The 22126-nt window shown below is 36.1% G+C and overlaps 1 protein-coding gene across 1 annotated transcript in view; it reads right to left on the bottom strand.

The window, feature by feature from the left end:
- The window catches only part of LOC115218489 (SCL-interrupting locus protein-like), a 141405-nt gene that overhangs the window by 25290 nt on the left and 93989 nt on the right, over positions 1–22126 (bottom strand). Inside the window, exons 6-11 of the mRNA XM_036508145.1 lie at positions 11255–11502; positions 8695–8778; positions 6246–6332; positions 6012–6156; positions 4099–4202; positions 1900–1972 (exon numbers count right to left, since the gene is read on the bottom strand). Of these exons, the coding sequence (XP_036364038.1) occupies positions 1900–1972; positions 4099–4202; positions 6012–6156; positions 6246–6332; positions 8695–8778; positions 11255–11502 (741 nt within the window). The remainder of the gene's footprint in view (positions 1–1899; positions 1973–4098; positions 4203–6011; positions 6157–6245; positions 6333–8694; positions 8779–11254; positions 11503–22126) is intronic.

Below are 22126 nucleotides of genomic sequence, written 5' to 3'. Positions count from 1 at the left end.
GTCCAACTGCTTATGAAGTGGCAAAGCATGACACAGAGTGTGACAAAGCTGGCCCTTTAACATACAGGTACTACTCATTTTTGCCAGCTGAGTGGACAGGAGCAACATGAAATAAAGTGCCTTGCTCAAGAACACAACGCTCCGCCGGGAATTGAACTCATAACTATATGATCATGAGCCAAATATCCTAACCATTAAGCCATGTGCCTTCATTTATATAGCAGTATATAACACTATACACTTGGTAAGACAACAATGGAGTCTGTACAGAGTCATTCAATCACCTAGAAATAGCAATCATATCTCCATCAATTCACACTCTTTTACTCTTTTACTCGTTTCAGTCATTTGACTGTGGCCATGCAGGAGCACTGCCTTTGGTCAAGCAAATCGACCCCAGGACTCATTCTTTGTAAGCCTAGTACTTATTCTATCATTCTCTTTTGCCAAACTGCTAAGCTATACGGACGTAAACACACCAGCATCGGCCATCAAGTGATGTTGGGGGGACAAACACAGACAAACATACACACGCATATATACATACATATATACGACGGGCTTCTTTCAGTTTCCGTCTACCAAATTCACTCACAAGGCTTTGGTCGGCCCGAGGCTATAGTAGAAGACACTTGCCCAAGGTGTCAAGCAGTGGGACTGAACCCGGAACTTTGTGGTTCGTAAGCAAGCTACTTACCACACAGTCACTCCTATCTTTTATATAAAAAGGAAGGATATATTGAACAATGAAATTCTTGATATACAGGCAGGATGGTCATGACTTGAATGTCTTTGATCATAGGTCAATTTGATTGGGAATGGGAAATTGGATTACTGCCCAGGGTTTGAAATCATACACAGTATTCTGAGTCAGGGGTCAAACTCAGACAATGCAATTCAATAGAGGGCACTGAATCCCTCCACAATTAGATAAAAGAAGGAAATGAATTGTGTCAATGAGGGATCGAGCTGTATGATTGCTCATCCTGCTAGAAATAGCAAACAAATCTCTCTTGAATCACATCCTACTGTCTTTAACCCTTTAGCATTTAGATTACTCTGCAAATGCGATACTCATTTCATCATATTGTTTTGGATAAATCCTTTATCCTTTAAACCAGCCATATCAGGCCCAAGTATTCTACCTGTTTTATAGTCAAACCAGCCAGATCCACCCTCTCACACATACCCTACAATATTATTCTAAACATAAGCAATCACATTGCAGGAAACTCAAAGCTATGAGATAATACATGAAGAATTTAAAACAATAAGCATTACATTGGACAGAAAAAAATAAATGCACCCTTTTAAAGCCTAGTCAGGCTCATGGGCCCGGTTTCCCGGTTTCAACGGCATATGTGTTCCCAGCTGGACGGGACGCCAGTCCATTACAGCGTTACTCATTTTTGCCAGCTGAGTGGACTGGAGCAACGTGAAATGAAATGTTTTGCTCAAGAACGCAATGCGTCGCCCGGTCCAGGAATCGAAACCACAATCTTATGATCATGATGCTGACACCCTAACCACTAAACCACGTGCCTCCACTTACATTGGACAGAGTAATCTTAAATGCTAAATGGTTTTTAATGCATTATTTTGTAGCTTCAAAATTTTGATGATGTGACTTTATTTTTAGAATTACTTTGTAGGGTAGGTGTGAGAGGTAAGATCTGGCCGATTTGGACATAAAACAGGTAGAATATTTGGGCGGGATATGGCCAGTTTAAATACTAAAGGGTCAAAAAAGTGACTGAAGAATATTGAATATGTAATCTGAAATAAACTGCATATAAAAAGATAGGATGGTCATGGTAGATTGCCTTCACTCATAGGTTTGACCACCTGGGGCTAAACAACAAGGTAAGTAAATGAACATAGAGAAGAATAATTAATAACCTTTGATTGATGAGGTGTAGGAATTGTTCTTGGAATCATTTCATCATTCACACATGAAGAACTGGGCTTGCTTCTGAAAAATAATAAATGTGGAAAATTGAGTTTCTTACTAAGTTAAATACTAATTAGATATAAAAAACAAATTAAACAAGTAAAAATTACAATTCGATTTTAGTGGTAGTAACAAAAGCTACAGCTAAAAAGCTAATTGTTCTTGCTAAAATTGTCTTAACTCTATGCTACTTTCATGTCAGGCATGGATATGTGGTAAAGAAGTTTTAATTGGTAACCATGTGAGATTTGGTTCAGTCTATGTGGCACTTTAGGCAAGTGTCTTCTACTATAGCCCCAAGTCAACCAAAGCTATGAGTGGATCTGATAAACAGGAACTGAATGAAATCCAAGTCCACTGCATCTGTGTGTGCACATCTGTAAGTGGGTGCATGAATGGGTGTTTGTCCCCTTTTCTTGACATTGTGCACTATTTGTAAACAAATGTCACTTTCATACAAGCAATGTCATTCCTGGAAACTGTCAAACCATTTTACAGTTCATACTCAAAGGACTACAGACAAATAAGGCCTTGCTTAGGAACAGGCAAAGGTTGGGGACAGGAAGCATATCTGGCCACAGAAAGTCTGCTTCAATAAATTTCAAATGTTTATAAATTTCAGTTACTTCAGTTGAATTTAAATTATTTTATCAATCATGGCCGTATGATTAAAAGAAGTTCACTTCTCAACCACATGGCTTCAGGTTCAGTTCCACTGCATGTTATCTTGAGCAAGTGTCTTCTACTACAGCCCAGAGCTGACCAAACCTCTGTAAGTGGATTTGGTAGGCAGAAACTGAAAGAAACCTGTCATACATACATATATGTGTGTGGGTGTGTGGGTATTACATACATACATATATGTATGTATATATATTATATATATATATATAGTGAGAATTTTTACAAAAAAACAAAAGACAAAGACGGGTGTGTAGACAACAAACAGCTGTATCAGCTAAATGCTCGGGAAGTGTGAAAGTCTTTTATGTTTTGAGCCTATGCTCTTTGACAGAAAGGAACACAGAAATAAACAGGGAGAGAAAAAAGAAAAAGGCTCAGTGGCAAATGATATATATATATATATGTACACACACATATATGTGTACACATGGGTGTATGTGTCTCCTTATAATCATCATGTGATGATTATAACAAGCACCAATGTCACACAAGTTGATGTCTTCCCTGAAGACATATCCACCAATGGGTAAACATTACTTTGCTTGAAAATAAGTAAGGATTGGTGTCAGTCCATATAAAATACTCCACCTTAACAAATTCCATCCAAACAAATCAATAAGGGAGCTGCTACGTGGTTGCTTGATCTACTAGAAACAACAACCAAATCTCTCTTAAATCACATTTTAACATTTTCAAAAAAAATCACACATACACACACATATACGATAGGCTTCCTTCCACTTCTGTCTTCCAATCCAACTCATAAGGTTTTGGTCAGCCAGGGACTATAGAAGGTACTTACTTAATATGCCACACAGTGGGATTGAATCCAAGACCACATGGTTAGGAAGCAAACAAGCTTCTTAACCACACAGCCAAATCTATATACACACACATACACACACACACACACACACAGAGTTGGTGAGTTGGCAGAAGGGCATCCAGCTGTAGAAACACTGCCAGATCAGACTGGGCCTGGCGCAGCCTTCTGGCTTCCCAGACCCCAGTTGAACCATCCAACCCATGCTAGCATGGAAAACGGACGTTAAACGATGATGATGATAGACAGACAGCCTTGTAATTCACTTCAGCTCTTTGTACTCCGAGGTGAATTTTGCCTTTCATCCTTTTGGTGTTGATAAATACTGTAGCAGTCCAGTCCAGCACTGGAGTCAATTTCTATTCTCTCTCTTGTATCATTCTATCTGAGAGAAATCAGCCTCATTCAGACCTGGTTCTGCCAGGTTTAAACTGCCCAAGACACATGGCATGTGACAACAGTGGCCTCTATGACTCCATCAGAAGTTGAGGATGCAAGTAAAGAAATGAAGGATGTACATACATGTGTGTGACCATGTATGTGTATATTGATGTGGCCCTCACAACAACATGATACATAGCTTTCAAACCATTGAATAAAGACAGACCATTAAAAAAAAACAAAGAGACTAATGACTTACTTTGATTTATCACTCACTCTGGCAGCTACACTGTCTATTCTATTCTTTTTGATGCCATATTTCAATAAAGACAGATCCACTTCCAATCCATCCTGGTCAAAATCCTAGAGAAAAGAGGAAAACCACAATATTAGCAAGAAACACAAACTATATTTAAATAGTTTCTCACAGGGAGAAGTTAACGTGGTTCAGAAACAAAGAATTAGGTTAGATATTTTACAGTATCACTTGTTAAGGTTATCTTTACAGGTTTTCTGTAGAAATTACAACCATCACTGATTTGTTATGATGTTTCATATCTGAATATGCCTGATGTAAACAACAATGAGATTGAAGATGAGAAATGGGCAATGGGTGTATATGCCATGTTTCAGGAGTTCTTGCTCCTTCATCAACAACACATCCAAATCTTATAAATCAAAACTGTGTTCTACTGTACATTATTTATATTTGACAGATATTTGTCCTCATCTTGTTTGTTGTTAACACAACATTTCAGCTGATATACCCTCCAGCCTTCTTCAGGTGTCTTGGGGAAATTTCGAACCTGGGTTCTCATTCCTAAGGTAGCTTTCGATGTTATTATTATAATTAAGCACCAACCGATTGTGACCGTTTACCAGCCTCGTCTGGCCCCTGTGCCGGTGACACGTAAAAAACACCCACTACACTCACAGAGTGGTTGGCATTAGGAAGGGCATCCAGCTGTAGAAACACTGCCAAACCAGACTGGAGCCTAGTGCAGCCTCCATGGCTTACCAGACCCCGGTTGAACCGCCCAACCCATGCTAGCATGGAAAACGGATGTTAGATGATGATGATGATTATTATTGTTATTGTTCAGGTCACTGCTTGGAATCGAACTCGGAATCTTGGGGTTAGTAGCCCACGCTCTTAACCACTACACCATATACCCGTGGAATGAGAACCCAGGTTCGAAATTTCTCCAAGACACCTGAAGAAGGTTGGAGGGTATATCAGCCGAAACATTATGTTAACAACAAACAAGATGAGGACAAATATCCGTCAAATGTAAATAATGTACATAATTCCTCATCTCTTAAAGACAGAACTGTGTTCTACTGTGTTAGCAGTGCCATAAAATCATTTGTTACGGTTATCTCTACAGATTTTCCATAGAAATTATAGCCAGCACTGATATGTAACGATGCTTCATTTGATATACTTTGTAGTATATTATGGTCCCTACAAGTCCTTAATTTTGAAGTATATAACTCAATGTTTCACTGAACAACCCCACTTCGTTATTAAAGCAGGATTCATCATCATCATCATCGTTTAACGTCCGCCTTCCATGTTGGCATGGGTTGGACGAATGACTGAGGGCTGGCAAACCAGATGGCTGCACCAGGCTCCAATCTTGATCTGGCAGTTTCTACAGCTGGATGCCCTTCCCAACGCCAACCACCCCGAGAGTGTAGTGGGTGCTTTTTATGTGCCACCGGCACGGGGCCAGTCAGGCGGTACTGGCAATGACCTCACTCAAATCTTTTTACACATGCCACTGGTACAGGTGCCAGTAAGGTGACATTGATAACAATCACGCTCAAAAGGTGCCCTTTTACGTGCCACCGGCACGGAGCCAGTTGGCTGCTCTCGCAACAATCACGCTCAGATGGTGCTCCTGGCATCCTACTAGCACGGGCACAAGTGCCAGTAAGGCGACGCTGGTAACGATCACACTCGAATGGTGCCCTTTTATGTGCCACTGGCACGGAAGCTAGTTAGCTGCTCTGTCAACGATCACACTCGTATGGTGCTCTTTTGGTGCTCTTTGCACCCCGCTAGCACCAATTACTAATTAGCAGTTTTTGTGTGCCATCAAATGACTAATATTTGTCTTCCATGCTGTGGAAAAAGATACTAGTTTCTCAAAAATGAAATATACTTGCCAGTCTCACAGTTTTACTACCACAAAATGCATCCATTTCATGTGTTTTTTCTTTCTCGTTGAGAAGACCACATTCATAGAATTCAATCTTGTTTCCTTGCAGACAATACAGCAACAGCATAAAACGATGTGGAGGCAAGCATACTCTGTAATGTAAAAAAGCCGGTATAAAGAACAGTCCTGTGTTCTGTAGAATGTAGCTAATTGCAAACGAGAGAGAGAAAGTAAAACTTACCGTTGATTTAAAGAATTGTTGTAAAGGTAACGTAAACAACAAGCCCACACGTACGGGTTTTTCACACAGTCTACTCCACTTACCCAGCTGAAACAGATAAAATTGTTTTTAGAATACTTTATCACAATAAATAGTTTCACTCGGCAAAGGAAGAATTAATCTCTACTTATTTACAAATATCTGAATAAATAAATATATTAGGCTAGAAATTCATGATTCATCATCGTTGTCGTCCTCATCTTCATCATTTCAATTTTCGCTTTTCCATGCTTACAGGAACTGGACAGAGTTTACTGAGGCAGGTTCTCTACAGCCAGATGCCATTCCTGTTGCCAACCCTCACCTGCTTGTGAGCAAGGTAATATTTCTCCATGACCAGACATGATTTTGCAGAATACTGGAAATGAATTACACTCTTTGTATGACAGAGACACTCATTTACAGCTTTTATGCAGTGTTGAGACAGGAGACACAAACACACACACAACAGTCTTTTTTCTCTTTCATCATCATCATCGTTTAATGTCTGTTTTCCATGCTAGCATGGGTTGGACGGTTTGACCGGGGTCTGGGAAGCCAGGAGGCTGCACCAGGCTCCAGTCTGATCTGGCAGTGTTTCTATAGCTGGATGCCCTTCCTAATGCCAACCACTTTCCATCTACCAAATCCTCTCACAAAGCTTTGGTTAACCCAGCTATAGTTGAAGGCAAGGAACAATCCACTGGGACTAAACCCAAAACTATGTGAATGAGAAGCAAATGCTGCTGCCACCATTACCCATTTTCCTTTGCAGGCACAGGTTGGACAGCTTAACAAGAGCTGTGAAGGCCAGGGTCCATACCAGCTCCCATAGTCTAATTTGGCTTGGTTTCTACAGCTGGGTACCCTTCCTAACACCAACTACTTTACAGAGTGTATCGGGTGCTTTTTACATGGCACCATCACCAATTCTTTTTACGCGGCACCATCACCAATTCTTTTTATGTGACACCATTATCAGTGCCTTTTACGTAGCAGATAATATGACGAGTAAAATTTCTATTTGAAAGCATAAATCAAACCCCCAACAGACTTGTAACAATTTGCTCAAAGTGTTCTCTTAAATCCCGTGTAACACATTTTTTGGCTTTCTGTTCCTTCCTCCACATTGTTCTTATACATTTTATCCAGTCACATCACATCTTTAACCCTTTAACATTCAAATTATTCAATCAAAAGTAATGCTTATTTATTCACATTATCATACATAGTCATGCATTATCTCATAGCTTTGAGATTTTGATGATGTAACTGTTAATTTTTAAAACGATATTGTAGGTTTAGTGTGAGGGATCAGATTTGGCCAGTCATCATCATCATCATTTAACATCCGCTTTCCATGCTAGCATGGGTTGGACGATTCGACTGAGGTCTGGCGAACCAGACTCCAATCTGATCTGGCAGAGTTTCTACGGCTGGATGCCCTTCCTAATGCCAACCACTCCGAGAGTGTAGTGGGTGCTTTTATGTTCCACTGGCACGCGGGCCAGTTTGGTGGTACTGGCAACGGCCATGTCCAAATGGTGCTTTTTACATGCCACCTGCACAGGAGCCAGTCCAGTGGCACTGGCAACGACCTCACTCGAATGTTTCACGTACCACCAGCACAAGTGCTAGTAAGGCGACGCGGTAACGATCACGCTCGAATGGTGCGCTTAAACATGCCATCGGCACGAAGGCCAGCTTGTAGCTCTGGCAATGATCTCACTCATATGAATACAAAACAGGTAGGATATTTTGTTCAGATATGGCTGGTTTAAACTCTAAAGGGTTAAATTCATTATACTCATTGACCGCTCAGTCTTTCTTCCTTGCACATTGTCCAGCAACCAAATAAAACATTAAGTCCTCAACACACTAAATATATATTTTCACATCAACTCATTCAAAATTCACAACTCCCTAATTATTGGAAACATCTCTCATGTTGTGGTACAATAATAGTATCACATTTATGGCACAAACACCATGAAACAGGCTAAGGAAAACAACAAGAGTTAGACATGGCATGGCTGTGTGGTAAGAGGTTTGCCCACCCCCCCAACCACATGGTTCCAGGTTCAATCCCACTGTGTGACACCTTGAGCAAGTGTCTTCTACTGTAGCTGCGGGCCAACCAAAGCCTTGTAAGTAGATTTGGTAGAGAGAAACTGAAAGAATCGTATATGTGTGTGTCTGTGTATCTGTGTTTGCTGGCAAGTAAACAATTGGTTTCACAACCAGTGCCCTGTGTTTTTACATCTCCATAACTTAGCAGTTGGACAAAAGAGAACAACAGAATAAATACCAGGCTAAAAAAAAACTTCAACTAAAATTCTTCAAAGTGGTGCCCCAGTATGACCGCAATTTAATGACTGAAACAAATAAAAGACAACAGATGTATTTAATAAGAGAACATTAAATGGCTTACATTCCAATTAGAGGCAGCGTGGAAACTTTCGGGTCTGACTCTAGCATCAGCACTAATTTGCGAGTATGGTCCATGGTAACATAACTGGAAAAAAAAGTACAAAACAGAACTGATTATGATATGAAAGAAACTCAAGTTAAGAGCTCCCACAATTCTTATCAGACTGAGAAACAGTTCTCTTGTTCTCTTTCTTTCTCAAACACATACGAGGGGTGTATGAAAAGTTTTGAGTCTATCCTACAAACGGGGCTGCTAGGTAGCTGAAACTATTTTTTCTGGTAACTACAGTCTTTTCAGAGTATTCTTGCTCATTTTCATGATTCTGATATTTTAAATATTTTTGTCGCAGATCTTTGAATAAAAAGGGGTCGATTACAAAAAAATGGATAAACCTGAGTATCGTACTGTCATAAATTACCTTCATTTGAAAGGCATAGCTCCATCAGAAATCCATGAAGATATGGTGAGAACCTTAACTGACAATGCTCCTTCATATGCAACAGTCAAACGCTTGTACACGCACACACATACATGAATTGAAGGAGAGCTGACTGCCAGCAAGTATAATAAATACATAGAAGTTCCTTGTGTGTGTGAGCATATGTGTGTGTGTGAGCATATGTGTGTGTGAGCATGTGTATGTGTGTGTGTGTGTACAATGATGTAGTATACATATGCTCCATCAGTGAACCCTGTTTCTTTGTGGTCCCATTGTGTAGTAAGCTGGAGAAAGTCATAAAGAGTAAACAGCATAGCTAGGGTAACTTTCCAACAAATAATAGTTACGCCCCCACGTAGACAATCTAGAATCATTAAGTTCACAAACTTAGAAGTCACAAGCAAATGAAAACACTTATTAAACATACACTCACTACAGGCGTAGCAGTGGCTGTGTGGTAAGTAGCTTGCTTATGAACCACATGGTTCCGGGTGCAGTCCCACTGCATGGCACCTTGGGCAATTGTCTTCTACTATAGCCTCGGGCTGACCAAAGCCTTGTGAGTGAATTTGGCAGACAGAAACTGAAAGAAGCCCATCGTATATATGTATATATATATATATGTATAATGTATATGTTTGTGTATCTGTGTTTGTCCCCCACCAACATCGCTTGACAACTGATGGTGGTGTGTTTATGTCCCCATAACTTAGTGGTTCGGCAAAAGATACCAATAGATTAAGTACTAGGCCTACAAAGAATAAGTCCTGGGGTCAATTTGCTCGACTAAAGGTGGTGCTCCAGCATGGCCACAGTCAAATGACTGAAACAAGTAAAAGAGTACACCCAATGAAGACCTATACCAACACAAGGTACCCATTTACGAGTAGATGGAATGAGCCAGCAAGAGTGAAGTCTCTTCAACGACAGAAACTGTGAAGCATCAGAGATGAAACATAAACAACTCAACTTTCATTTCACAAACTAACAAACTTCGGAGTCAGACACTGATCATAAAAAACAAAAATCTAATTTAAATACAAGCAAACCTCAAAGTATGTTGTTTCACATTACATCTCTTTTTTACTCTATGCTGGTTTCTTTTTTTTAAGAAATTAATAGGAAACTTCAATTTAAGTTAATTTATCTGACTTTTACATTGATTTCAGCAAACATTTAAAATCATAAAATTTTTTTAAGAAAGACACCTAAAAACTAATGCTGAAGTAAAAAAATCAAATAAAATACATTTGAAAATATACTCTTTTACTTGTTTCAGTCATTTGACTGTGGCCATGCTGGAGCACCGCCTTTAGTCGAGCAAATTGACTCCAGGACTTATTCTTTGTAGGCCTAGTACTTATTCTATCGGTCTCTTTTGCCGAACCGCTAAGTTACAGGGCTGTAACCACACCACCATCGGTTGTCAAGCGATGTTGGTGGGGGACAAATACAGACACACAAACATATACACACACATACATATATATATATATATATATATATATATATATATATATACACACGCACACATATATACGACAGGCTTCTTTCAATTTCCGTCTACCAAATCCACTCACAAGGCTTTGGTTGGCCCGAGGCTAAGGTGCCACGCAGTGGGACTGAACCCAGAACCATGTGGTTGGTAAGCAAGCTACTTACCACACAGCCACCAATTATTTAAACAGATAAAATTTGATTGGTTTTGTGGTAAGAAGTTTGCTTCCCAACCACATGATTCCGGGTTCAGTCCCACTGCACAGCACCTTGGGCAAGTGTCTTCTACTATAGTCTTGGACCAACCAAAGCCTTGTCAGTGGATTTGGTAGACGGAAATTAAAACAAATCTGCCATGTGTGTGTGTGTTTGTCCTCTGACCAGGTGCGGCCTCTGACCTGGTAAGGTCAGAGGCCGCACCAAGCTCTATTGTCTGTTCTGGCATGGTTTCTATGCCTGGATGCCCTTCCTAACATTGACCAATCCACAAAGTGTACTGGGTGCTTTTTCTGTGGCACCAGCTTCGTTTGACTAAAATTCTTCAAGACAGTGCCCCAGCATGGCCACAGCCTAATGACTGAAACAAATAAACTATAAAAGATGACTGATTTCAAAAGCACTTACCCGGATTTGGCCTTGCCCTGTAGTCTACTTAAACTCATAGGACTAGCAAGATTTTTCGCTAAGGCCGTGGTCATAATAGTAACAGGGTTGATTGGAACTGCTTCAAATTTCGCTGCCGAAGTGAGCACATCGAATTCAACACAGAATGCAGAACTGCCATTTTCCGTTTGGACAAAAAACTTTCCGAGGACAGAGAAGAAGCTTCCAATACCTATTGAATCTTTACTTCCACACCGAGTGAGAACATTCTAGAAAAAGGACAAAAGAATCAATATATTAGACATCATTATCATCATTTTAACCCTTTAGCTTTCAGATTAATCTATCAAATGTAATGCTCACTGGTTTACATAGTTTTGTATTAATCACATTTTCTTGGAGTTTCGGTATTTCAATGATATCATCATCATCATCACTTAATGTGATAGTATATTTTTAGGCGGAGAACTGGCAGAACCGTTAGCACGCCGGGCGAAATACTTAGTGGTATTTTGTCTGCCGTTACGTTGTAAGTTCAAATTCCGCCGAGGTCGACTTTACCTTTCATCCTTTCGGGGTCGATAAATTAAGTACCAGTTACACATTGGAGTCGATGTAATCGACTTAATACCTATGTCTCTCTTTGTTTGTCCCCTCTATGTTTGGCCTCTTGTGGGTAGTAAAGAAATAGGTAAATTTTTAGAATGACATTGTGGGATTGGTGTGAGAGGCCAGATCTGGCCAGTTTGAACATACAGAACAGGTAGAATATTTCGGCCAAAGGTTAAACATCCAGTTTTTAACATACCAGCTGGTATGGGCTGGATTGATCAACATCACTGACAAATCCCCATGCGTCCCAATCCTGTTTCATCTCATCCGTGACATTCAATATCCACAAATCTGACTTCATTTTGTCTTCCTCTACCACAAGCACCTCCCAATGTCAGCATACAACATTTTCCATCCTCTTAGTATTTATCATTCATACATAACATATACATAATGTGTATATACCAATACAGCTGGAATTTGGATTGATGCCACTTTTTGTATGTGTATATATATATACATAAGTTTTCACTTAATGTATATTTAGTATTTTATATATATATATATGAAAATTTTTGTATTAATAAAAAACCTCTATAATTGGCTGATGAGTGCTCAGCATTTTAAAACTGTTGTAATACTTACAACATTTAATAAAATGATGTAGTACGAAACGATCGTACCAAATTACCGGAGTCATTCTTGTTGCTTATTTTTGTTATATATATTTATATATATATATATATATATATATATTAATGTATATTTATTAATTATTTTATTATTGTCGTTTATTTTTACGCAGATGAGTGGCTATATTTATATCGAAGTGATTTTACTACTACTAATATTTTTTTTACTATAATCATTTCTTAAATATAGCCACGAAGCATGTGTCGTTATTCTACCAATTATATACGTTTTTATTATTTTTTTGCAATTTGCTTAATCATTGGTATTTTATTGTTATTTTAATTTTAATATTTCTATTATATGTAATTTTCTAGATGGTGTAATTTATTGTTCATTTTGAATTGATAAAAGGTGTTTTCTTCTAATCTTATATATATATATATATATATATATATATATATATATACACATATATATATAGCATTAGTGGGCTGACAAAACACTTAATATATTGTTGTTACTTGTGCTATTGAAGAGATGAAAAGCAAAGCTAATATCAATGAGATCTGAACACATATAATGAGGCATAATATACACGGTAGGCCATTAGTCACACACCAAAACATTTAGTATTTTTTATATTATTTTTTATCATTATTATTATTATTATTATTATTATTATGTTCATCATGTACAAAATACATGTGTGTGTTATATATATATAAGTGTATGTGAGCCTGTAGGTGCAATATATATTAAATTTGTTTTAAGCTTAATGCCTGACTTTCGGCCCACCCTGTATATAGATACACAAAATTATCATAGCAGCAGTAATGTCATCACTGTCATCATCATCATCACCATCAATGTCCATTTCCATGCTTGATTGGATAGTGTGGCAAGCTGCTGCATCAAGCTTCAGTGTCAGCTTTGACGTGGTTTCTACTCCCGGATGCCCTTCCTAATGCCAACGACTTAACAGGGTATACTGGGTACTTTTTCCCATGTCACCAGCTCTAGTAAGTTTGCCAAGCAACTTACAAGCCAGGAAAAGTGCAGGAAAAAGTCCCTTTGACTAAGTGGCAGGGAGTGTTTGAGAGAGAGGGAGGAGGCTTCATGTCAAGTGTTCAGAGGTTAAAATATGATAGAGAGACAAGCCTTAGTATCTTTCTATAGAGGAGAATCATGAGAACTCTGCATTATATAAGGGTGGGAGTAGCTGAGAAGAAGGATAGTAGTGATGAGGTGCCAAAGTGGAAATATCAACAAAGTGCAGGCATAGCTGTGTGGGTAAGAAGCTTGCTTCCCAAACATGTGGTCTTGGGTTCAATCCCATTGTACAACACCTTGGGCAAATGTCATCTACTATAGTCCTGGGATGACCAGTCTTGTGAGTGGATTTGGTAAACAGAAACTAGAAGAAGCCTTATGTATGTATGTATGTGTGTGTGTGTGTTATATATATCATCATCATCGTTTAACATCCGCTTTCCATGCTAGCATGGGTTGGACGTATGACTGAGGGCTGGCGAACCAGATGGCTGCACCAGGCTCCAATCTTGATTTGGCAGAGTTTCTACAGCTGGATGCCCTTCCTAATGCCAACCACTCCGAGAGTGTGGCAGGTGCTTTTACGTGCCACCGGCACGGGGCCAGTCAGGTGGTACTGGCAACAACCTCGCTTGAATCTTTTACACATGCCACCGGCACAGGTGCCAGTAAGGCGATGCTGGTAACAATCACGCTCAAATAGTGTCTTATATATATATGTATAGACAGACAGATGGATAGATGTGTTTATGCGTGTATGTCTTTGTGTTTGTGTTATTCGTCATCACCACTTGTATTGGTGTTGTTCACCACCATTGCTTGATTACTGGTGTTGGTTTGTTTACAACCCTGTAACTTAGTAGTTCAACAAAAGAGACTGACAAAACTATTACTAGGCTTAAAAAATAGGTACTGAGGGTTGATTTATTTGACTAAACCCTTCAAGATGGTGCTCCAGTATGGCCACAGTCCAATGACTGAAGCAAATAAACCATAAAGAAATGGTAAAAGGCATTCCAGAAAGATATAAAATCAAATTATGTTATGAAGATTTTAATAAATTACTGTAAATAACGGACAGAGTCAAGACTATTGAAAAGGTTGCAAGACGCAACAAAAATTTAATAAAAATAAGGAATAGTGGAAATTTTACTGGTGAGTGTGTTAAATTATAAGGCACAAAAGAAAATGACTCTCCCCAGACACAACAGAAATTCTTCAACACATGAACTCATATAACGCAATATATATATATAGAATATATATATATATATTATATATATATATATATGATATATATTATAATATATGTATATATATATATATGTATATATATATTATATATTATATATATATATATATATGTATGTATATATAATATATATGTATATATATATTATATAGTATATATATATATATATTGTAATATATATATATATGTGTAATATATATATATATGTGTATATTATATATTGTGTATATATATATATGTGTATATATATTATATATGTGTATATATATATTATTGTGTATATATATATATATCATCAATCATCATCATCATCATCTCATTTAGCGTCCGTTTTCCATGCTAGCATGGGTTGGACGGTTCTACTGGGGTCTGTGAAGCCAGAAGGCTTCATCAGGCCAGTCAAATCTGGCAGTTGTTTCTACGGCTGGATGCCCTTCCTAACGCCAACCACTCCGTGAGTGTAGTGGGTGCTTTTTACGTGCCACCCGCACTGGTGCCGACAGAGCTGCCAACGGCCACGAACGGATGGTGCTTTTTATGTGCCACCGGCACGAGGGCCAGGCGAGGCTGGCAACGGACACGAAACGGGGCGGTGCTGGCAACGGTCGCGAAAACGAAAGTTCTCTTACATGCCACCGCACTGGTAACACATCTGCATTTCCATTGATCGATTTCCATTGATCGATTTCGATTCTGATCCTCACTTGCCTCAATGGTCCTCACAAGCAGAGTTTCGACATGCCACCGGCACTGGTAGCACATCCGCAATTTCCATTGATCGATTTCGATTCTGATCCTCACTTGCCTCAACAAAGTCTTCACAAGAGAGTTTTGTGTCCAAAGAAGGGAAGGTATGCATACTTAGCTGGCTCCATCCATGTAGAAGCCACGATGTGTATATATATATATATATATGTGTAATATATATATGTGTATATATATATATATGTGTATATACATATATATGTGTATATACATATATATGTACATATACATATATATGTACATATACATATATATGTACATATACATATATATGTACATATACATATACATGTACATATACATATATATGTACATATACATATACATGTACATATACATATACATGTACATATACATATATATGTACATATACATATATATGTACATATACATATATATGTACATAACATATATATGTACATATACATATATATGTACATATATATATATATGTACATATATATATGTACATATATATATATGTACTATATATATATATGTACATATATATATATATGTCATATATATATATATGTACATATATATATATGTACCATATATATATATGTACATATATATATGTACATATTATATATATATGTACTATATATATATATGTACATATATATATATAGGTACATATATATATATTGTACATATATATATATATGTACATATATATATATATGTACATATATATATATATGTACATATATATATATGTACATATATATATATATGTACATATATATATATATGTATTATATATATATTGTATATATAATATATGTATTATATAATATGTATATATATAATATGTATAATATATATATATGTATATATATATATATATATGTATATATATTATATATTTATATATATTATATATGTATATATATATATATGTATATATATATATATATGTATATATATATATAGATGTATATATATAATATATGTATATATATCTATTATGTATATATATATATATGTAAATATATATATAATTTATATATATATATATATGTATATATATTATATATATGTATATATAGTAGATATATATATATATGTATATATATATATGTATATATATTATATATGTATATATATTATTATGTATATTATTATGTAATGATATTATATGTATATATATATATGTATATGTATATGTATATATATATAATATATAATATATTATAGATATCTAGTATGTATAAATATATATGTATACGTATAATTATTCTGTATATGTATCTGTATATATAATATAACATTATCTAATATGTATATATATATATATACTATATATTATGTATAATATATATATATATGTATATTATATGTATATGTTATATTTATATTATTATCATATATATCTATGTATATATATATATAATATATATATGTTATATATATGTTAATGTATATGTATATATATATATACAATATTATATATGTATATTATATATATACATATATATATATGTAGATATAATATATATATATATATGTATATATATATGTATATGTATATGTTATCTATATCTATACATCTATATATATGTATATATATATATGACTATATATATTGTAATATATATATATGTATATCTATATTATGTATATATATATATTATGTCTATATATATATATATGTATATATATATATATATCTATATACATATATATATATGTATATATAATATATAATAATATATATATATATCTATGATATATATCTATTAATATACATATATATATATCTATATGTATCTATATATATATACAGTATATTATAATGTATATATATATATATACATCTATATAATATAATATATGTATATATATATATTACATATATATATGTTATATATATATTACTATATTTATGTATAATATCTATATTATATGTATATAATACATATATATATGTAATATATATATATATACATCTATCTATATGTATATATATATATATATATATGTTATATATCATATATATATATGTATATATATATATATATATTGTATATTATACATATATATATATAGTTATATATATATAGGTTATCATATACAATATATATATTGTATATATATATATATATTGTAATTTATATATATACATATATATTATATATGTATATATATATATTACATCTATATATATGTATAGTATATATATATTATATAGATATATATATATTATATATATATATATATATATATAATATTATATATATGTATTATAGATTATGTAATATGTGTTATATTATATGTATATATGTAATATATATATAGATGTATATATAAGCATATATATATATGTATATATGTATATTATATGTATATATATATATGATTGTATATATATATTCGGGTACTCTATATTATATATATCTGTCTATATATATATATGTATAATATATATATATTGTAATATATATATATATATATATATATATATATATATATATATATATAATATGTATATATTATATATATGTATATATATTATATAGATATATATATAATATATTATATATATATAACTATATATATATATATATATAATATTATATAATATATGTATATATATATAATATATATATATTATAATATATATGTATATATATATATCTATGTATCATCATCATCGTTTAACGTCCGTTTTCCGCGCTAGCACGGTTGGACGGTTTTCGACCGGGGTCGGGGGAGCTCGGGACTGCCCCAGGCTCCAGTCTAGTCTGGCAGTGTTTCTACAGCTGGATGCCCTTCCTAACGCCAACCACTCCGCGAGTGTAGTGGGTGTTTTTTACGTGCCACCTGCACAGGTGCCAGAGGGGTCTGGCATCGGCCACGTTCGGATGGTGCTTTTTATGGGGGGGGTGCAGAAATATAGGGGAGCACCAGTGGGAGGGGTGGTTCAGAGGACAGGTACTAGTCAAGTAGAACGTAGGATATCGAGAGAGGGGTAATGCATGTGAAATAGCGTATTGAAGAGGGGGGTTCAAAGAGTAGACACCTATAATGGTGGTGGGGGGTGCAGAAATATAGGGGAGCAGCGTATTGAAGAGGGGGGTTCAAAGAGTAGACACCTATAATGGTGGTGGGGTGCAGAAATATAGGGGAGCACCAGTGGGAGGGGTGGGCACCAGTGGGAGGGGTGGTTCAGAGGACAGGTTCTAGGCAAGTAGAACGTAGGATATCGAGAGAGGGGTAATGCATGGTGAAATAGCGTATTGAGAGGGGGGGGGTTCAAAGAGTAGACACCCATAATGGTGGTGGGGGATGCAGAAATATAGGGGAGCACCAGTGGGAGGGGTGAGCACCAGTGGGAGGGGTGGTCCAGAGGACAGGTTCTAGGCAAGTAGAACGTAGGATATCGAGAGAGGGGTAATGCATGGTGAAATAGCGTATTGAAGAGGGGGTTCAAAGAGTAGACACCTATAATGGTGGTGGGAGAAAAACGACATCCGGTATAGTTGGAGCAAATAGAGATATCCGGTATTGGTGGTGGGGGTGGGTAGGGCGGCGCGCCGCGAAGAATCGGCAGCCAATTTCTATAAGGGAGATAGATCTTAAAATATCAATAACGATAACTAGTGAATTATACAGAATATGCAAAACGAGGCGAGGCGAGCTGAAATAGTAAACAGAGTGGCGACTAGGGGGATCAGATAATAATAATAATTAATAATAATAATAAATAGAGATACGGATGAATTAAAGTTCAAAGATTTCTTATCTTGAGATCACTTCGTTTACGGACAGACTTGGCAAAAGGAATTCGGAATCAAGAATGAGGCATTTTACTAGCTTAAGTATGCATAGCCATGGCGGGTGGTAGGAAGAGAGGAGTCCAGACAGACGACAATGTAACAAGAGGGGAGAGAAGGGAAGAGAAAGAAAAAAAACCCCGCGAAGAATCGGCAGCCAATTTCTATAAGGGAGATAGATCTTAAAATATCAATAACGATAACTAGTGAATTATACAGAATATGCAAAACGAGGCGAGGCGAGGCTGAAATAGTAAACAGAGTGGCGACTAGGGGGATCAGAATAATAATAATTAATAATAATAATAATAATAGAGATACGGATGAATTAAAGTTCAAAGATTTCTTATCTTGAGATCACTTCGTTTACGGACAGACTTGGCAAAAGGAATTCGGAATCAAGAATGAGGCATTTTACTAGCTTAAGTATGCATAGCCATGGCGGGTGGTAGGAAGAGAGGAGTCCAGACAGACGACATGTAACAAGAGGGGGAGAGAAGGAAGAGAAAAAGAAAAACCCCGCGAAGAATCGGCAGCCAATTTCTATAAGGGAGATAGATCTTAAAATATCAATAACGATAACTAGTGAATTATACAGAATATGCAAAACGAGGCGAGGCGAGGCTGAAATAGTAAACAGAGTGGCGACTAGGGGGATCAGAAAATAATAATTAATAAATAATAATAATAAATAGAGATACGGATGAATTAAAGTTCAAAGATTTCTTTCTTGAGATCACTTCGTTTACGGACAGACTTGGCAAAAGGAATTCGGAATCAAGAATGAGGCATTTTACTAGCTTAAGTATGCATAGCCATGGCGGGTGGTAGGAAGAGGAGTCCAGACAGACGACAATGTAACAAGAGGGGAGAGAAGGGAAGAGAAAAGAAAAACCCCGCGAAGAATCGGCAGCCAATTTCTATAGGGAGATAGATCTTAAAATATCAATAACGATAACTAGTGAATTATACAGAATATGCAAAACGAGGCGAGGCGAGGCTGAAATAGTAAACAGAGTGGCGACTAGGGGGATCAGAATAATAATAATTAATAAATAATAATAATAAATAGAGATACGGATGAATTAAAGTTCAAAGATTTCTTATCTTGAGATCACTTCGTTTACGGACAGACTTGGCAAAAGGAATTCGGAATCAAGAATGAGGCATTTTACTAGCTTAAGTATGCATAGCCATGGCGGGTGGTAGGAAGAGAGGAGTCCAGACAGACGACAATGTAACAAGAGGGGAGAGAAGGGAAGAGAAAAGAAAACCCCCCGAAGAATCGGCAGCCAATTTCTATAAGGGAGATAGATCTTAAAATATCAATAACGATAACTAGTGAATTATACAGAATATGCAAAACGAGGCGAGGCGAGGCTGAAATAGTAAACAGAGTGGCGACTAGGGGGATCAGAATAATAATAATTAATAAATAATAATAATAAATAGAGATACGGATGAATTAAAGTTCAAAGATTTCTTATCTTGAGATCACTTCGTTTACGGACAGACTTGGCAAAAGGAATTCGGAATCAAGAATGAGGCATTTTACTAGCTTAAGTATGCATAGCCATGGCGGGTGGTAGGAAGAGAGGAGTCCAGACAGACGACAATGTAACAAGAGGGGGAGAGAAGGGAAAGAAAAGAAAAACCCCGCGAAGAATCGGCAGCCAATTTCTATAAGGGAGATAGATCTTAAAATATCAATAACGATAACTAGTGAATTATACAGAATATGCAAAACGAGGCGAGGCGAGGCTGAAATAGTAAACAGAGTGGCGACTAGGGGGATCAGAATAATAATAATTAATAAATAATAATAATAAATAGAGATACGGATGAATTAAAGTTCAAAGATTTCTTATCTTGAGATCACTTCGTTTACGGACAGACTTGGCAAAAGGAATTCGGAATCAAGAATGAGGCATTTTACTAGCTTAAGTATGCATAGCCATGGCGGGTGGTAGGAAGAGAGGAGTCCAGACAGACGACAATGTAACAAGAGGGGAGAGAAGGAAGAGAAAAGAAAAACCCGCGAAGAATCGGCAGCCAATTTCTATAAGGAGATAGATCTTAAAATATCAATAACGATAACTAGTGAATTATACAGAATATGCAAAACGAGGCGAGGCGAGGCTGAAATAGTAAACAGAGTGGCGACTAGGGGATCAGAATAATAATAATTAATAATAATAATAATAAATAGAGATACGGATGAATTAAAGTTCAAGATTTCTTATCTTGAGATCACTTCGTTTACGGACAGACTTGGCAAAAGGAATTCGGAATCAAGAATGAGGCATTTTACTAGCTTAAGTATGCATAGCCATGGCGGGTGGTAGGAAGAGAGGAGTCCAGACAGACGACAATGTAACAAGAGGGGAGAGAAGGGAAGAAAAGAAAAAACCCCGCGAAGAATCGGCAGCCAATTTCTATAAGGGAGATAGATCTTAAAATATCAATAACGATAACTAGTGAATTATACAGAATATGCAAAACGAGGCGAGGCGAGGCTGAAATAGTAAACAGTGGCGACTAGGGGGATCAGAATAATATAATTAATAAATAATAATAATAAGATACGGATGAATTAAAGTTCAAAGATTTCTTATCTTGAGATCACTTCGTTTACGGACAGACTTGGCAAAAGGAATTCGGAATCAAGAATGAGGCATTTTACTAGCTTAAGTATGCATAGCCATGGCGGGTGGTAGGAAGAGAGGAGTCCAGACAGACGACAATGTAACAAGGGGGGAGAGAAGGGAAGAGAAAAGAAAACCCCGCGAAGAATCGGCAGCCAATTTCTATAAGGGAGATAGATCTTAAAATATCAATAACGATAACTAGTGAATTATA

The sequence above is a fragment of the Octopus sinensis genome, linkage group LG13, assembly GCF_006345805.1.
Source record: "Octopus sinensis linkage group LG13, ASM634580v1, whole genome shotgun sequence".
Classification (NCBI taxonomy): Eukaryota; Metazoa; Mollusca; class Cephalopoda; order Octopoda; family Octopodidae; genus Octopus; species Octopus sinensis.
This window is presented reverse-complemented; position numbering and strand designations above follow the sequence as displayed.